Raw genomic sequence first — 16,373 nt, 5'->3', positions numbered from 1 at the left:
ATGACATAGAGGTATCGGGCGCGCGGCATAGCAAAGGCAGGCAGGCAGAGAAAATGACAGCTATAGAAGAGCTGCGAAAGCGTGATTATTGAGTGGCAGAAAGTTGCCCTAAACGATACCACTGTTTCTAGAGTGTAGGAGGCAAGGGACTTAGACGAATGAAAGCGTATGTTGTGGTTACTTTAAAGAACCATAACAACCTTTTCTTATCAATCGAAAAAGATATGCGAGTGCAACCATTGCTCGGGAAACCTGTGTCCGTGTGCCCTTCAATGCTGCACATAGTTATTGTAAACATTCATAACCCACACCCCCTTCAACGGAACGTAGCACCATATTTACGGAAGTGTGTCAGTAGCGCGTACTTGTATACGCTACAGACTTACTTCCGTAAATACTCAGTTGGAAAATTTTGAGTACTTCCAAGAAAGTACACAACGAACGAACATTGAAGCTTCCTTTTTTCTCTCGGATATATCTGCCACGCGCCGCTGAAACGCACATACTCTTTTGCCGCTGGGATTTCCAAGTAAATACTGATATATGGTATTGACGCCGATCATAGGGTAGTAATAGAGATGCTTTGTCGACCAGTACATGTAAGTCCAACGCTTACGTAATTTTTTTTAACCGTGTTTTATTTTAATGCGGTAGATTTATAGGCGTTGTGCTTCACAATTTAGGATAGCCACCTTGCAGAACGATGGGGTGCGGAAACCGCGGCGTCGTAGTCGTTGTCGTTTTACTGCTTTCGTGACGCTGTACACACTCGTGTCAATGATGCAGAATTTTTGCAGGCAGACCAAGGTTGGTCTATCCGGGCCGTTTTTGCAGGTCCCCGAAAAATCCCTCATAATCCTACTTCTACAACCAGATTTTAATACCATATTGTTTCTCAATGTGCGGGGCCCAATTTAAAATGAATTCTTATGACAACCGCTAGTTGCTCTATCCCGCAGCACGTGCCATATCATTTAGAAGATAATACCCTATTTACACGAATCTAGGCCGGCCCCGATTCTAAGCCGACCGTCGACATTTGCAAGTCCAGAAAAGAAAAAAAAAACCTATTTATTGTACTCGAATCTAAGCCGACACCCCCCCCCCCCCCCCCCCCCACTTTCGCACATCCTTTTTTCGAAAAAAAAAAACATCGGCTTAGATTCGAGTAAATACGGTAATGAAGTGTCAAGCGACGGTGTTCATGCGTATTCTGGCACTCATATGCGTGCGAGACGATACCGATTCCAAGCCTTTAAACAGCAGCTTATTTGAGGCAGAGATAACAACAATTCGAGGGCTAGTTTCTAAATATACGTTAGCTTTCTTTTGATGACACTAGAAAACGGGAACATACAGTGAGCGTTAATTTCGGCTATTTTTGTCATCAAATGGTGCTCAGAAGCATCATTCGCTACAACGAATACGGCGCAACGAGACAGCTCATTTGTGAGGTACTCAGTGTCATTGTCTAGTGTCGCCACTGTACGGTATCTCACTGTCCATGGGGTCCTTGTAGAAGGTCTAAATGAACATGTTAACGCAACCCATCATACGACTACCTCATACATCAGTCTGCCTCATACGACTGCCACAGTCAAATGACTGCCTTAATTGCGTACCAGGCGATCGCCAGCCTGCCTTCGTAATCTTTAGAGACTCCCAGCTGGACGACTCCCCCGCTTGCGTCTTGCTGCCTTGCGCTTTCTTGCCAATGAGGAAGAAGCTACCGCCCACCGCGTGCTGCGCGTATTCCTCCATGCTGCGAGAGCCCACCTCCAGGAGATAATCCGTGATGTCGCGCACTCGTGCACACTGTAAGATTCCATTGCACCCAAGTACTATGAGCTTGAATAATGCGAATAAAATTGGCATTTCGTGGCACGTAATTTTCGTCATAAAATTCTGAGACGGCGACAGCAGATACGAGCCTATAGAACCTCTGCTCGCCGCCGTACAAATACAAAATGAAGCTTTAAAATTTTGCGGGTGCTAGACATGCTCAAACCACATGTAACACGGAATACTGAGGCAATGCAGCCAGACGAGTTAGCGTTGCCGCACAAGAGCCGGCTGCAGCAAGTGCAAGCTTGGCAGTAAGACATGCACGCGGAGAACGCGTACTTTCGCGCCACGTATGCCGAATGCGTCGAAACAAAGTGGCGTAACGCGCTCACTTGCCAGGCGTGCCGCAACGAGCCACAGCACTTAAATAGAGAAATTCCCGAGAGGAGCGAGAGTAGAGTACGTGCGAAATGCTTGCATTTGCGACGCCGGTGCGATCTCATACGCAAAGAGCTGTAATACAAATACCCGATGATACAGGTTATATCTCAATGTTAGCGCCCACCAGCTAGGCAGCCATCTCAGATACCATGCGTAAAAGCGCAGACTGCGCGGGCTACGCGGGTGTGCCGCTAATTACAACAGCGCGCTCATAGGAAAGCGTCCTGCTGATGCATTTTTCTATATGGCAATGTGGAATGTCCCTACACTCCGTAAATCTTCATCGCAATAACGTAACAATGAATTGGTTTTGAATTCTCCAATTTACCGGTAATTCGGAATCCTTACCTCTTTTAATATGCCTGCATAGGTTGTTTTCGAAATATTTAGTTCTACAACGGCGATATAAGCGGGCCATGCAACTTCATCCGCAGGAACTCCCCAGTGCACGGAGAGCGTAGGTTTCGAGGACGACAGAGAGGCAAACACGAAAAAGTGACGTCAACGAAACGGACGCACAGGATCACAGCACTTGTTCGCGCGGCTCACTAGGCTTGCTTGCCGCCACATACCGTTGTGTTCTTACAGTTGAAGATTCTAAACAAGTGCGGTTCTTGGACTTGTTGGCTGCACATACTTCAAGGAACATCGAAAAAAACACACACACGCATGCACACACACAGCAGGACAACACTAGACGACGCGCGCAGAGCTTAACAAGGCAAAAGTTCAGGAGGAGTTGGAGGCTTGAAGAGAGAAATATTTTTGAACATAGGGGGTCGCTAGAGTCAACGTTTCGACAAGCGGTTTTGTCTTAATCTTCAAAGCTGCGCTTAGTTAATACAGACACAGGACTAATAAAATACAGGACACAATAAGACGAGTGCGATACAACGAGAGCTCGTCGTACTGTCTCCTTGATTTCATTCGTACTGTGTCTGTATTACCTAAGCGCACCTCTGAAGATCAATGAACACCAACTAGCCCACCTCACAGCTCTCCTCAAGGTCTTTTCTTCAGGCAGCCTTCAAGGCAGTAGGAACCTTGAAAAATACAAGACCACTTGTCCAAACTTCGGCGCCAGCGACATACTGTGTTCAAGGATACTTCATCTCCAAGTTTCTTGCGAACGTTGTTCACTGCTTATGCAGGCACGGGCTTTGCTGCTCCCTGTGCGCCGAATTGAAGAGGACTCGCCATGCCGAAGTTATGCGCGGCACTTCGCTGCAACAGCACCCACGTCCGCAATCAACTGACATTTCAAAAATCCCCCAAAACCAGACGATGGCAGCAAAGTGTGTCACTGCTGTTAAGGAAGGGCGAAATCTACAAACCTACACAAAAGCAAGTGTGTCTACGCCCGAATTAGTCAAGAAACAGAGAGTACGTGCTGATCCCGTCTCGAATGCTCAACTATGAAGTCGGTGCGCCTAAACAGTGACGCGGTACATTATGTATTTTCGCACTAGATGAGGATATGCAACGAAGACTTGCAACGAAGACTTGCCTTTATCAAAAGAAGAAAGACTGTGCTAACGACTGATCAGCGATTTTGCATGGAGTGCGGTGCGGAGAGCTCCGGCAGGGCTCCCTACTGCCTCAACAGTGCAGCTCTCAGTGGCGCTTTGCTGCCGGAAACACTGTTGTCTAAAGTTACGTTCACACGTAAGGATCAGCAGTTACTGAAGTTACGTTCAGCGTGCTATTCGCTGTCCGCATTTGACTTTATTTTGCCAATGTCAGTGGTTTGCTCGTGTCACAGGGGAAGTATGATACGTAGATACTTCACGGTGGGCCTTCGGCGCTATCTCTCACTATTTAGCCCGTGCGACTATACTACCGAAACTAGGATTATCATCGGCAAGCACCATTGTTAAGAAAATTCTGAAAGAGTTTGCTAGGACGCACAAGTCGAAAAAACGTCATCGTAGCCCCGAGCGGTTCACGGCCAGTTAGCAGGCTGCGCCAGCAAACCGGAGCAGTAGGAATAATCAATAGGCCGAATTTATTTAGCACCTTGGTTGTTAATACATCTGGATGTGACGCTACACACTTTTTGCCCAAAACGCTCATTTTCAATCGCTATTCAACGCGTGCTGGATTGCGCGTGCTGTGACATGGGCACTTTTCATAGTCTAAGATCCAGTCGGTCTAAGAAGTCGGTCTAAGATTCAGTCGGCGGCGATATTAAGCTTCTGATTGCGCCGTCATGTAGAATGACATCAACCTGCTAGAAACCGGGTGGTTGTACCCGTGTAGGAGCGACAGCTCCTGATCGCGATCGAAAATATTGATCAGAGCCGGGGCTTGAACGAAAAAAAAAGTGGCTACACCACACCTATACCACACGGTCAATTTCAGTCGAGCACGACTATATACGATCACACTTTTAAATATTGTATCAAAACTGCTCCTGCTACAGGGTACCGAAATAGATGATGCGGACGGGCACCTACAATCACTACCGAGACGTACGATCACTCACAATCATCGGACCAAGCAAAATCGCAATCCGGCCAAAGTGTCCGTATCGCAGTCCCCGTTGCACATAACGCAGCGACGTTGAAAGGCGCTTGGTATAACAGTTACAGAAGGACTAAATGACGACGAAGAAAGGACAAGTGGACATGCGCAATGCTAACTACCAACATAATATTACTATTAGGAAACACGCTCATATACAAGGTAAGGTATAGGGGAGATGGGAGACAAGACAAGATAAAGACGAGTGACGGGGCTGTGCGCTCGAACAGCAACGCTCGATTGCACCCGTTTTCCCTTGCAAAACTTATCTCAGCTTCAGTAGGCAATATGAAGGGAGTGCTTACGCAGTTCTCCTTTTCCTCGGCGATCGCAAGTGCTTCTCACATTTCTCGATGCAGCTGCTGCGGCCCGCAATCGAACCTGCGTTCTCTAGCTTCGCAGAGGGAGACTTTTGCTGCTAAGCTATGTCACGGTGAGTTTGCCGACGATGTTACATGAGAAAACTATATGCGGAAAGTATAAACACGAGAGACGGCAAACCACGCTGTAACTGTAGCATCACGTGCCCCACAAGAAAGCCACAACGTCGTCGTCATAAAATGACGACGACGATGTGGCACAGGTCACAGAATCGCCTCCCGTCAAGATATTTTTCACACGGAGCTGTACAAACATCATTCGCTCAATGAAAAATGTTACAGGCTCGAGCTTGCCAACTCGCCAACTTGCCCAACTCGCTACCCAATTTAAGGCAAGGCACTTACGGGGAGCCCTTTTTGCTCGAGGTACTGGCGGTAGTACTGAGACACCAGCACGGACTCCTCATCGGCCGTGATCACGGAGGCGATGCTGAAGTTGTACATCACTTTGAGGTCGTAAGGGTACACGTCCTTCACTACTTCTGTGGTCGTGGCCCTGGGGAACAGCAGGAATGAGGCGCAAAAGAATGTAAGAGGGACTAGTTGGTTAAGCGTCAATATTAAAGGCAGTGCGAACAAAAAAGACCACAGGACAAGGCGCTGTCGTCGCCTCGCCCTGTGATCTTCTTTCTCTCGTGCTTCCGTGTCTTACGCTTCCTTTAAAATAAGGCGCAAGTACTGAACGTAGCTTAGTACATTTTATTTCGACATTTTATTTCGTGCTGAGCTATCGTTAATAAAGACACCCGTTGATCAGACATCGCACGAAAGAGACTGAACCACTTCCATGCCTCCATTAATACCATCTTTAGCCCATAAAGCTCACGACAGCAGCTGTCACTTGGTCCTCCTCTCTTTGAAGACTTCAGAAGACTCAGTGCAAAAGAAAAAAAACTCACATGGACCCGTGTGCATTCACCTAAGACGATGCGAAGGCAAAAGCCAGCTTCTTTTTCTTCTCAGCCGATGTATCGATTCTGCCCCGCCACCCTCCGAAAGCTCTGTGCACCTAATGTGGTTATGCACTGCCTCCGTGATCGGCCCACCTTTGACCAAACTATGATGCCATGTGATAACGGCATTATTTGGCGTAACGTCAAGCCAGAATATGTGACGTCATGATGACGTCACAATTTTTGCGATCGGCGCGTCACGATGACGTCATATGGGGACGTCATCAGGTGATGTTTTGCATCACTCGTGCTGTGTCCGTCGCCGCGGGACGCCGACGCAGACGGTCTATTTTCGCGCTCGATGATGCATCAAAGGTTCTCGCCTTAATAAGAAGAGTTACAAGTGCTGAACAAATGTGCTCCAGAACCGCGTGCCGCTAAGACGCCGAATACTAATATCCTTCCGAGGCTCTGCACAATTTGTGTATGCTTCCAAAAGAATATCGACGATCAGAAAGCACTCTTTTTTTACTTTTATATGGCACTATCCACGACGAATGTTGGATATTTATTAGTCCACAAATCCATGTACTGGAACGCCCGCTCAGGCAGCATGTATTACCCTATCAAACATTGCCGCAACACTGGTTGTCCCGTGGTTCAGTGTGGAGGGCCTCTCGACTGTGCTGTATAATCATTGCGGCGTAACGCACTAGGGCTCCTTTCTTTTATCAAATTTCTTTTTTCAAATGTACTACCTTGTTGATAAATAAGTGCATTTATTTACGTATGCTAAATGGCTACATCTTTATCTGTTGTTTACCCTTAAGTCTACTGCTTTGTATTATCTTCAGATTACTGTCAACCGTTTTATCCATTCTCGATTATTTTTATTGTGCAGTTGCTTATTACTGATTTCGCAACAGAATTTATTACCTGTCCGCCACTTTCAGATTTTGCTGCAATTTATTATTCCGAGAATAACAACGATTTTTTATCACTTGTGCCCCTTTCTGCTTACCTCTGAATTTCGTTGATATTGTAAATTGTGTACAGTCGTCAGCAAGCTTAACGGGAACGCTACGCCGCGTGGCCTGAACTGGTTTGGCTGATGCCAGCCGCGAAGCGCTGGGCGCTGTTGGCGAGATAATGCATCGGTAATCTTGACAGTAACATCTCGGCAACACAACCCAAAGCTACGCGACGCTGGCGCCAATCAAACCGTTTCAAGACACGCTGCGGAGCGTTTAAGCCTGCTGATGACTGTACATATACTACCAGTTAGGATTACTGACGGGACCAACAATATATAATTAAATCAATACTTAATTTGTATTGTCGATCAAATCAGAGATCATGACTGGCAATATATGTAAATAATTGACAATATAAAATCAGCAAAAAATTATTTATTCGATACTGTTCACGCTTCTCTATTACTCTTTCGTACGGTTATGACCTCTGTACCCTTATGGTATTCTCTGCAGCACCTTTGGTTTTGTAGCGTTAGCTACACTGGCCTAGCCGAGCCAGTTTCGCGTGGATCCTCAAGAGCCGTGCTGCGCATGCGCGAGGATTAGTGATGTCACGCACCGCAGCCGGCAGCTTTCTCGCCCTGCGCCACTGCAGCGCGCGACTCGCCGCCGCCGGTCTGCGCTTTCCTAAGAAGTGACGTCGTAGCCGAGGTAGACGTACTGGCGCCGGCGCGCGCCCAGCTATTCGCCTTCGCTGTGCAGTCGCCGTATGACACTGCGCTGGAGCCGCTTGGTAGCGCCTCTCACTGGCGTTTGCCAATGTGGTATAGCCACGGAGAAGGAGAGCCAAATGCTGCTCAACGCCGCAAAAGAGCGGAGAAGCTTAACTCAACGGATCCCGAAGTAGTTGCCTGGCAAAATAAATATACATGTGCCACATAATACGTATACCGTGTGTGTGTTATTGGAGCAGCAGTAAGCATGATCATCAAGCTGATCCAAGGCAATCATGAAAGCTAAGACTAATTAGCTGAATCTTTGCTAACGCTACCTTATCCTGGCATAGCGGAGCTAAGCCACTGCAACATGTTTAGCTTCGCATTCTGACGTTCCTTCGAGCTGTACAGCGCAGTGGTTTTGCAGCTGTTTCGGGACCCTTGGATCAGCGTAGCCCTAGCTACTGAATATTTGTATCCTCTCGTGCTTCTCGCGAGATCACGTACTTTCCTCTTTCGCGGATTCCCTGCAGGGCGAGCAGCAATGCTGGCGCGACGATTCCCAGCACCGGCAGCATCCACTGATGGCGGGCGAACTGGATGCGTTTGCGGAGCAGCGCCAGCAGCGCCTGCAGCGACGATTTACGCCACACGCAGCCCTCGCACTTTTCGCGCAGCGCTTTGATGTCCACGGGCTCCTGCGTTTGCTTCTGGCCGCCGGACGTCAGCATGTCCGCCTGCTCCTCTATCAGCTCGTCCGCAATTCTGCGATGGCAGTGCGAGTGAATGAACTTGTTTTCTGTACTCTTTGACGTGTATCTCTGCAGAAGTGCGCCGATGATCGAAGCAGGACTAAAGGCTATACGTCCTGATAATATTTCCGTACAATGCAAAACAGGAGCATGCGGAGCAAAACACTAAACGTTTATTCACACCTGTGACTATCACTGGCCGCGCGACCATTTGCGGCTGGCGACGAAAACGTGAATCGTGGCGACGGATGTTCACACCTGCGTTGCGGCATATAGACCCGTCGGCACGCAAAATTCACGTCTGCTAGCATTGCCATTGCCCCGTAAAATAGACTGACGTCCTGTTGCTGCGCACCTTATTGGTTCAGAGACTTGCGCACTGCAGTCGCGCGACCGAAAAATCGAGCAGCGGGCGGATGTGCCAGAGTAGTTGCTTCGCAACCGAAGCGACCATTTGTGACCAGTCACTTTGCGAGTAATGGTCGCGCGAGCGGTAATATTCGCAGTGTGAGCGAGAGTTTACATTATAAAGCAGGAAAACGGCGCTATGCATGTACCAAAGTACAAGTGTACAAGGCAGAAATGAAAGAGCAGGACATGCAAGAAAATATATATTGCTACATGCATACTGCCAGCCCCTTGAACCATGCGCGTGTGTGCCGGACGAAGAGAAGGAAGATCTCTCTCTGCTCGGGCTCTTGGCTGAACCGGTCAGCGCTGGAACCACTCCTGTAAATATATCGTGTAGATAGTCTACGGACTACAGTCTACCGAGTCGTCATTCACGTAACAATATTATCTTAAATAGCAGCATGGTGGTGTACAGGAATGTTTCTCGTGACGCTTTTCGCGAGATATGCATAGAAATCAGAAAGTATGAATGAAAAATCACGCTTATGTACTGAGAGCACGTGAGTGTTTGCATATTTTCTGTGCATAATTTTCGTGAATAAAACGCGCTTAAGCTAACAGGCTCGGCACGTGCAAGTTTAATTTGGGCCTCTTGGCCTACATAAATGGCCGGTGAAAAAAAATAACAAACGTCTGGGGGGGCGCTAATAGTTGTTTTATGAGACTTGCGAATACCAAAGGGGCTGTGCCTGACGCGAACCAAATGGAATATTTTAGAACAGTTTCCTAGTATGAAACCGGTTGTTTTAAAAATGAAATAATGTACACGTGCTAGTGAATAAAGCACCAATGGAGCAGAAAGAGAGATAAGCAGATACCTTAGAGGCACGTAAAAGTTCACAGTACGGATAATGCCAGTATCTCCTCCGTAAAGCAAGCTCTCCGTCTACCTTGACTTGCTTCTCGCCGTTATCGTTCTGCCTCTACCTTTTTCACAAAATTTTGTTCCGTAACAGCCATCTGCGTAAACTAATCTCTAACCGGTCCTCTCATTCTGTTCGCATTGAAAACTCCCACATAGTTGGAAGTATATCATTTCGTGCTGATTACTCTTACCATAGTTTTATTCCACGCACATCACATAATTGGAACCACCTTCCCGCAAGCATCGCCGCCATTGAAGACTATCTTCTTCTTAAAACAACACTGCTAATACTGTGCAATAAGCAGCCGAAAAACTCGTATGCTTATTTATTATTTGCTACCTGTCTTGCTTGCATGTACTTAGTCCTCTCTATTAATCACTCCCCAGTGTAATTTCATTGGCCTGGGGGTACCAGTAAATGAAATGAACTCAAATGAAATGGTTGCGTTTTCCAGCTCATCAACAGCTCAACGCCGCACCCATGCTTGTATGCATGCACTCTGCCCGCGGGAAAAAAACGTTATCGTAATTTTTCACGAATATTGTGTTAATTTGAAGCAGTGTTTTCTCATGTTATACAACTAATATTATTTAATGTTATAGCTATATAATGTATCGTTTAGTTGTTACATACTGATTAGTTATTACATATTCATAGTCATTACATATCTCATTATATGACACATTATCATCTTGCACACTATTTGATTCAACCAAATAATATTTAACAGTGAGAGAGCGAGATTTTCTGACAGAAAACCGTTCTTTTGAATCGGTAGGTTGTGGATATCGAGGCCGAACATTAACAGGGGAGCCTACTCACGTAAAGTACATCCACCGATGAATAAGGATGGGAATGCGATGGTGCGCATACGGTAGAAATTCTCAGCAAATCGTCGGCCATTTCACCCTGCCACTAAAGGGGAAAGTACACGGGCATCGTATTTCGCCACTTCTAACACATAGTGCAGAAACGTGCTGAATTACAACGAAAGTCGAGAGACTAAGGATCACACAGCGTGCGATGGAACAAAAAGATAAAAAGACGGCTCAGCGAAACAAAGAAGAAATAGGGCTTGGTGATATGCTTGGATCTCTAAAGAGGGAAAACTCGACCTCAGCAGGTGACGTCATGAGGAAAGATAACCAACAGTTGGTTAGAGCGGAGAAATTGACGCCGAATGGCGGGAAGCGTGGTCGACGATGGCAAAGGGTTAGACGGAGTGACAATACTAAGAACTTTACAGGCATAAAATGGAATTCATATTGTGCAGGACAGGGTGGGTTGGAATCCTTTGGGAGATGGCGTTCGTCCTCTAGTGGACATTATGTAGGCTGATGGGGATGATGTTTTTTCGAAAACTATTTTACCTGTCAAAGGTAGCTGTTCCACCTCAAGGCCTATTCTAAAAGGACAATATATGTACAGCTGACAATACAATTTCGTAGTCGATGTATTCGAACATTCGCACGTTTCCATATAAAGGCTCGTCACAACAGCCACAGATATGAAGAAGAAATGAGAGGTAGTCCGTACGAAGGCGGCATCTATGACGACATCTCAATTAAAGTAGTGTTAGGATGACCTGTGCTATGTTCAAGCCTCCTATTTGTGCAATATGTTGGCGTGAAACTACAGGCATAACGGTTGGCGTGAAACTCCAGGCAAGAACTTGCTTTGCTAGCTCACTAATCGTCACTGCTTCCGTAGTGTCGGAGCCATTCAAGGGCACGAGAAATTGCGTGCTGCCCAAGCGAGCGCTCCTCAAACCGAAGGGTTACGGAATAAGGCTCAATGGTCCTTTGCGACACTAATAATAGCGAACGGCCAACGCTTGAGATTGTCTAAAGCGCCAATTTTATGCATAGCAGCGCTCTAACAAATGAAAAATTAAGGCAAATGTAGCAGAATATTTTTGCCCCCAGTGCAAAACCCTTACACTAACCCGATGAAGTTGTAGGCCTTCGCTACAGTTCGTCGCTAGCGCTGTCGCTACACATGATGAAACATGATTTTAAAAAATTCGGCAGATCCCACGCGTTGTGGGAATCGGTTCATGCGAAGCAGTCAGCGAGTATACCTACATGCTGTATTTTATGGCTTTGATCCAAGCGTTAGGAGGTGGATCGACGTGTTTTTGTAAGTGTAGTACCTGTTTGCACATCGTGGGCTTACCAGGCACGTCGACAACACTGGCATTTAAATGGTAACTTATGGCGCGGCGTAGCGTCAGCCCTCACGTTAGAGTACATGCGTCAGTATTATCGAAACTAAGTGCACTTTTAGTAGAACTCGTTGTTGGGCTAGTTGGTGCACTGCATCAAGGAAATATATGCAGCCAGAAACGGACGAACACAGGAAACAGTGAAGAAGACAGGAAAGTTAAGAATGTGTCCAGATGGCGAAGCAGACATTCCTTCGGCAGAGCAGGGGGGAAGGGGAGAGGGTTAAGCACGTCTTTATGTACGCGTGTGCACGTGTTTGCACATGTGCGCATGTATATACTGTTGTCACGGTGCGACATAGCCATGAGCTAGCGCGGTGCTCTCCGTAGATGAAGACGACGAGTGAACGCGAGGCACTTGCGCGTGCGGCTCATCAGCCATATTGTTTGGCTGCCGATTCACTGGTGTAAATATTCATTAGATCGTCATCTCACCCCGGTCACGCTATATGCACATACAAATGCAAAAATCCGGGGCGGGGGGGGGGGGTCAAACCCGTCAATGAACAAGCAGGACCCATTGCCACATACCTACGTAAAGAGGGTCCGATTTCATGAAATTTTCATCTAAAGGTACACTCGCGAACCACTGCATGAAAATCAAGGTTATTAAATCGACGTGTATAAGATGAGATGTTCGCACCTAATATGCAGGCTGTGAACAACAGAAGCCAAGTAACAAACCCTAAACTTACACACAGAGCTTATAGGTTGGGGTTGATGATTCACGCATTGAGCATAGTTATTTCCTGAAATAATTTCTTGCTCCGCAATTTATCCAACTTGAAGAAATTGAATTCAGACAGAACTACTTCTGTTTTTTGCGCTAAATGAACGCGCGGCAGGTTAATTACGCAAGTTATACCAGACTGAAAACGATCTAATACATGGGCTGCTTTCGGTCTCGATCACAGCATTCCCACTGGAAATGACCGCCTGAATCTCTAAATAAGAACAACTATTTACATTTTCTCCGACAGAATACTTAATTAAAGAGCCAACATTAGCACACCAATGGATGTGACATCATGAACGAACTCATGCCAACCAAGTGATACGATGTACTGGCAAGGCGCACTTCCATGCTATAACTCTAACCACTGCGGCAGTAAAGGTAAAACAACTTGCCCCGTTACCAGAGCCTCTCTACTCCTTTATGCGGACTGCTTGTCGAGGTTGCGATCAAAGTATATACTGTATCAAGGCAGCTGTGATTTCCCGGAATACTCGAACCTACCTGAGGTAGACGTCTTCCATGGTGGTGACGGAGACGCTCATCATCGCTACACCGAGCTTCTTACGAAAGCGCTCGAGAACCTTGAACATGTCCACGAATCCTTCGGACGAGGTCACTCCGAGAGACAGTCGCAGTATTTCGGTGCTTTCGGACACCAGCTGGACAGTGGGTACGTACGTTTTCACTACCATTATGACGCCTCCCACGTCACATCGTCGCGGCCGCTTGACGATATCCAGGTGATAACCCGTGCCTGCGCATGCATGCCATTTGCGGTAATTATTACCAATCGGTGAAGCATTGGACAGGGTAGCGTGGCACGTTATACACACATAAAAAAACTGAATGGGACGTGGCGTAATTTAAAAAGGAAGCAATAAATTGCGTATGTGGAACGAAGTACGAACTCACACGTCGTCGTTCGTGTGCGCTGGTGTATCCCTAGTGTTTATATTCAGTTTCTTCCCGCTGCTGAAGTGAATTTCTTCGGTCACGTAGAAGGAAGCGCGTTTTTGAGATGTTCTCCGACAGGTGCCGCAACGATCGTGGTTGCTCACAAACAGACCGTCTGCTATTTCAGTGAAATAATTCAATTGTTCTCATGAATTATTCTCACAGTTAATTGCCCATTGTATTAGCTTATGTTCCGATATTATACGTATACAATATACCTCCTGACTTGAAAAAGAATGACCGATTTTCTAACCAGTTGGCTCTTTCTGAATATTCGGAAAACCCTTTTAAGCAATTATTACCCGGCGCTTTCTAACCGCATTCTATAATGAGTACTGTGATGTACGATACTCGACTTTTTACAAGACAAAGAAAGAAAAACATGAGTGGAAACCGAAAACGGTGCAGTTTAACGAAAGGCTCTTCCTATGTCGCGCGAGTTTATGTACCGTGTTTACTCGTACACTGCCAATGCTCATTAGCACGATCTTAGTTTACTTGGGTCGGCTGGCTGAAGGGTAGCTGTTCGGGCTAGTGAGTGTTCCATAACAGCAAAATGAATTAGCCGACACGTAGAAAAAAACAAGTACAACATACACGGAGAGACCGGACAGCGCTAATGGCCGAAGAGCCACTGCACTTAAGTCTGAGAATATTATGTTCGCTCTCAGCGTACCGAATCGATGCTTGAGGAACTGCGACGATCCGCAACAACGTATCGTTCCTTCGGCCAGGATGGCGATTCGGTCGCCCACGACGTCCGCCTCCTCCATGTCGTGCGTGGTCAGTAGCATGGTGCACGTGCGCCTCATCTTCTGCAGCAGGTCCCAAACCTCATTACGGCTCTGCGGGTCCAGACCAGCCGTCGGCTCGTCCAGAATGAGCACCTAGAGGGTGAGCGACACGGAAACACGGACAAGTTCCGTGACATTACAAGGTTCCTTCTTGAAACCTCTTAATGGTGGGCTTAGCGTTAAGAATGAAGAGTCACAAGCAGGTTTCTTTTGTGAATACGGCGGCAAGTAAATGGGTTGTTGTCGTAAGGGGACCTCAAAAGTGTTTTTGACATTTTCTCAGCGTTTATGCTACGTCATCATCAAATCATTAGCGCAATAACTTAAGCGGCGCACCTTGTGTCAGGACAGCTGCGGGAAAGTGTATGCTACCCTCCCTCTCAGAACTGAGTTTCCTCGACTCGTCGAACGCGCAGCCGTGGCTGGCGGCGGCATTGCACTCGACGGGTTAAGCCGGGATAACCTCTCCGTGGACTCCGCGATCAACTCCGGCAGCACGCCGTCGGGCTGCGGAGACGAAGGAGGATCGCGAAGTGGTTGAGATCTGCTCCGCCAGCTGCTGCAACACTACCAGCCGTGCTTACTTTATTCTCCCGAATGCCGAAAATCTGCCATCTCCAAGAAGTATGCGGACAAACAAAAATTATTTGAAAACGATCACCCATGATGGTAAACTCGGGCGATGTGGTTGTGTGTTCAGGGGTGAAGTTACGGCCGCAGACGCGTGGATCCCGGAGCTGATCGGATAGCGGGAGCCCGAAGCTCACTGCACCGACGAGCTGAGGCGACTCCGCTCGGCAGTTGCCCGTGCAGCCGTACACGATGTCGCACCATTTACAAGTCACAGATCGCTAGATTTGCGGCACACAACTGAGCTAGAGCCATTCATGTTGGCCGAGAAAAAAAACCTGAAGATAAACACCTCGCGCAGCTCACGTCGACGCGGAGAACGTTATAACACAGCCAGACGATGCTCGTTGTCCACCGGAGGTTCGGTGACGTAGACTGGACACATACAATCAGATCGGTCGTCTGTGCTGCGTATTATGTGACAATCTTACGTAGAATAGAAGCGGGAAGTTGAAAACTAGTTTGTCTGCATCGCTGCGATTTGTAGCGATTCGGATGTTTAGAGTATTGTAATAAATTACACAATCGACGCCGAGAGATTACATGAGGCCTGCGACACTTTTCCAAGTAATCAAGGAATGGCCTCATTAAAGGAGATTTTTGCTCATGATTGCACTGCCACAAAAAACTTTTAGAATCCGTCAAGTGCGAGCGTAGTTACAGGTATTAGTCGCACTCTTTAAGAGCTTTCTGTGCGGTTTCCTACCAGCGAGCGCGCTGAAAGCTAGGCAGGTTGGGGAATGACAAGGAGGCAATAAGGTATGCCCGTTCGTCAGCGTGCGTGATTAACTTGAGCGCATTTTGCTTTGTTTTTTTTTCTTTCACCGAACGCTCGGCTTACATTCAACGTGATCGCGAGCGAGCGCGCGGGCAAGTGCCGGCATCCCACGGCCACCGCGGTAACTATGCAGCACACGATCCTCAAATCAGCCAATGGCCGTGGACCATCGGTTTATATGGCGGTGTCATTTTGGTTTAGGGCATCATTTGTCGAGAGTAGGGCGAGTGATTTCTAGCTGGTTTTGAGGAATAATGGTACATGCCAGGCCACGTGCTGAGCTATCATGTTTGGCTCACGTGATCTCAAGAGCCTGAACTACTAATAGGCAGCGTTTTTTGAACATGCCGAAGAAGCATTGCACGGTCCCTTTAAATCAGTGTGCATAAGATACTTAGGACTTTGTTTAGCGACTAAATGCGTTTGTACGAAATTGTTAAAACCATTTCGGTTTCCCTTTAGAAATTCCTGTGCGCGTGGCATTGAGAAAGGAGCCGAAAGTTTTCACGGTTCGAG

At 47.2% G+C, this 16,373-nt stretch overlaps 1 protein-coding gene across 1 annotated transcript in view; it reads right to left on the bottom strand.

Annotated features, from left to right (window-relative positions):
• The window catches only part of LOC119377529 (ATP-binding cassette sub-family A member 7), a 69,262-nt gene that overhangs the window by 21,694 nt on the left and 31,195 nt on the right, over window positions 1-16,373 (bottom strand). The window contains exons 10-15 of the mRNA XM_049411600.1: window positions 14,332-14,542; window positions 13,203-13,455; window positions 8,220-8,477; window positions 5,475-5,625; window positions 1,642-1,815; window positions 1,490-1,524 (exon numbers count right to left, since the gene is read on the bottom strand). Of these exons, the coding sequence (XP_049267557.1) occupies window positions 1,490-1,524; window positions 1,642-1,815; window positions 5,475-5,625; window positions 8,220-8,477; window positions 13,203-13,455; window positions 14,332-14,542 (1,082 nt within the window). The remainder of the gene's footprint in view (window positions 1-1,489; window positions 1,525-1,641; window positions 1,816-5,474; window positions 5,626-8,219; window positions 8,478-13,202; window positions 13,456-14,331; window positions 14,543-16,373) is intronic.

Source organism: Rhipicephalus sanguineus, unplaced genomic scaffold, assembly GCF_013339695.2.
Source record: "Rhipicephalus sanguineus isolate Rsan-2018 unplaced genomic scaffold, BIME_Rsan_1.4 Seq484, whole genome shotgun sequence".
NCBI lineage: Eukaryota > Metazoa > Arthropoda > Arachnida > Ixodida > Ixodidae > Rhipicephalus > Rhipicephalus sanguineus.
Note: the sequence above shows the minus strand (reverse complement) of the source record. Positions and strands in the feature narration are given on the sequence as shown.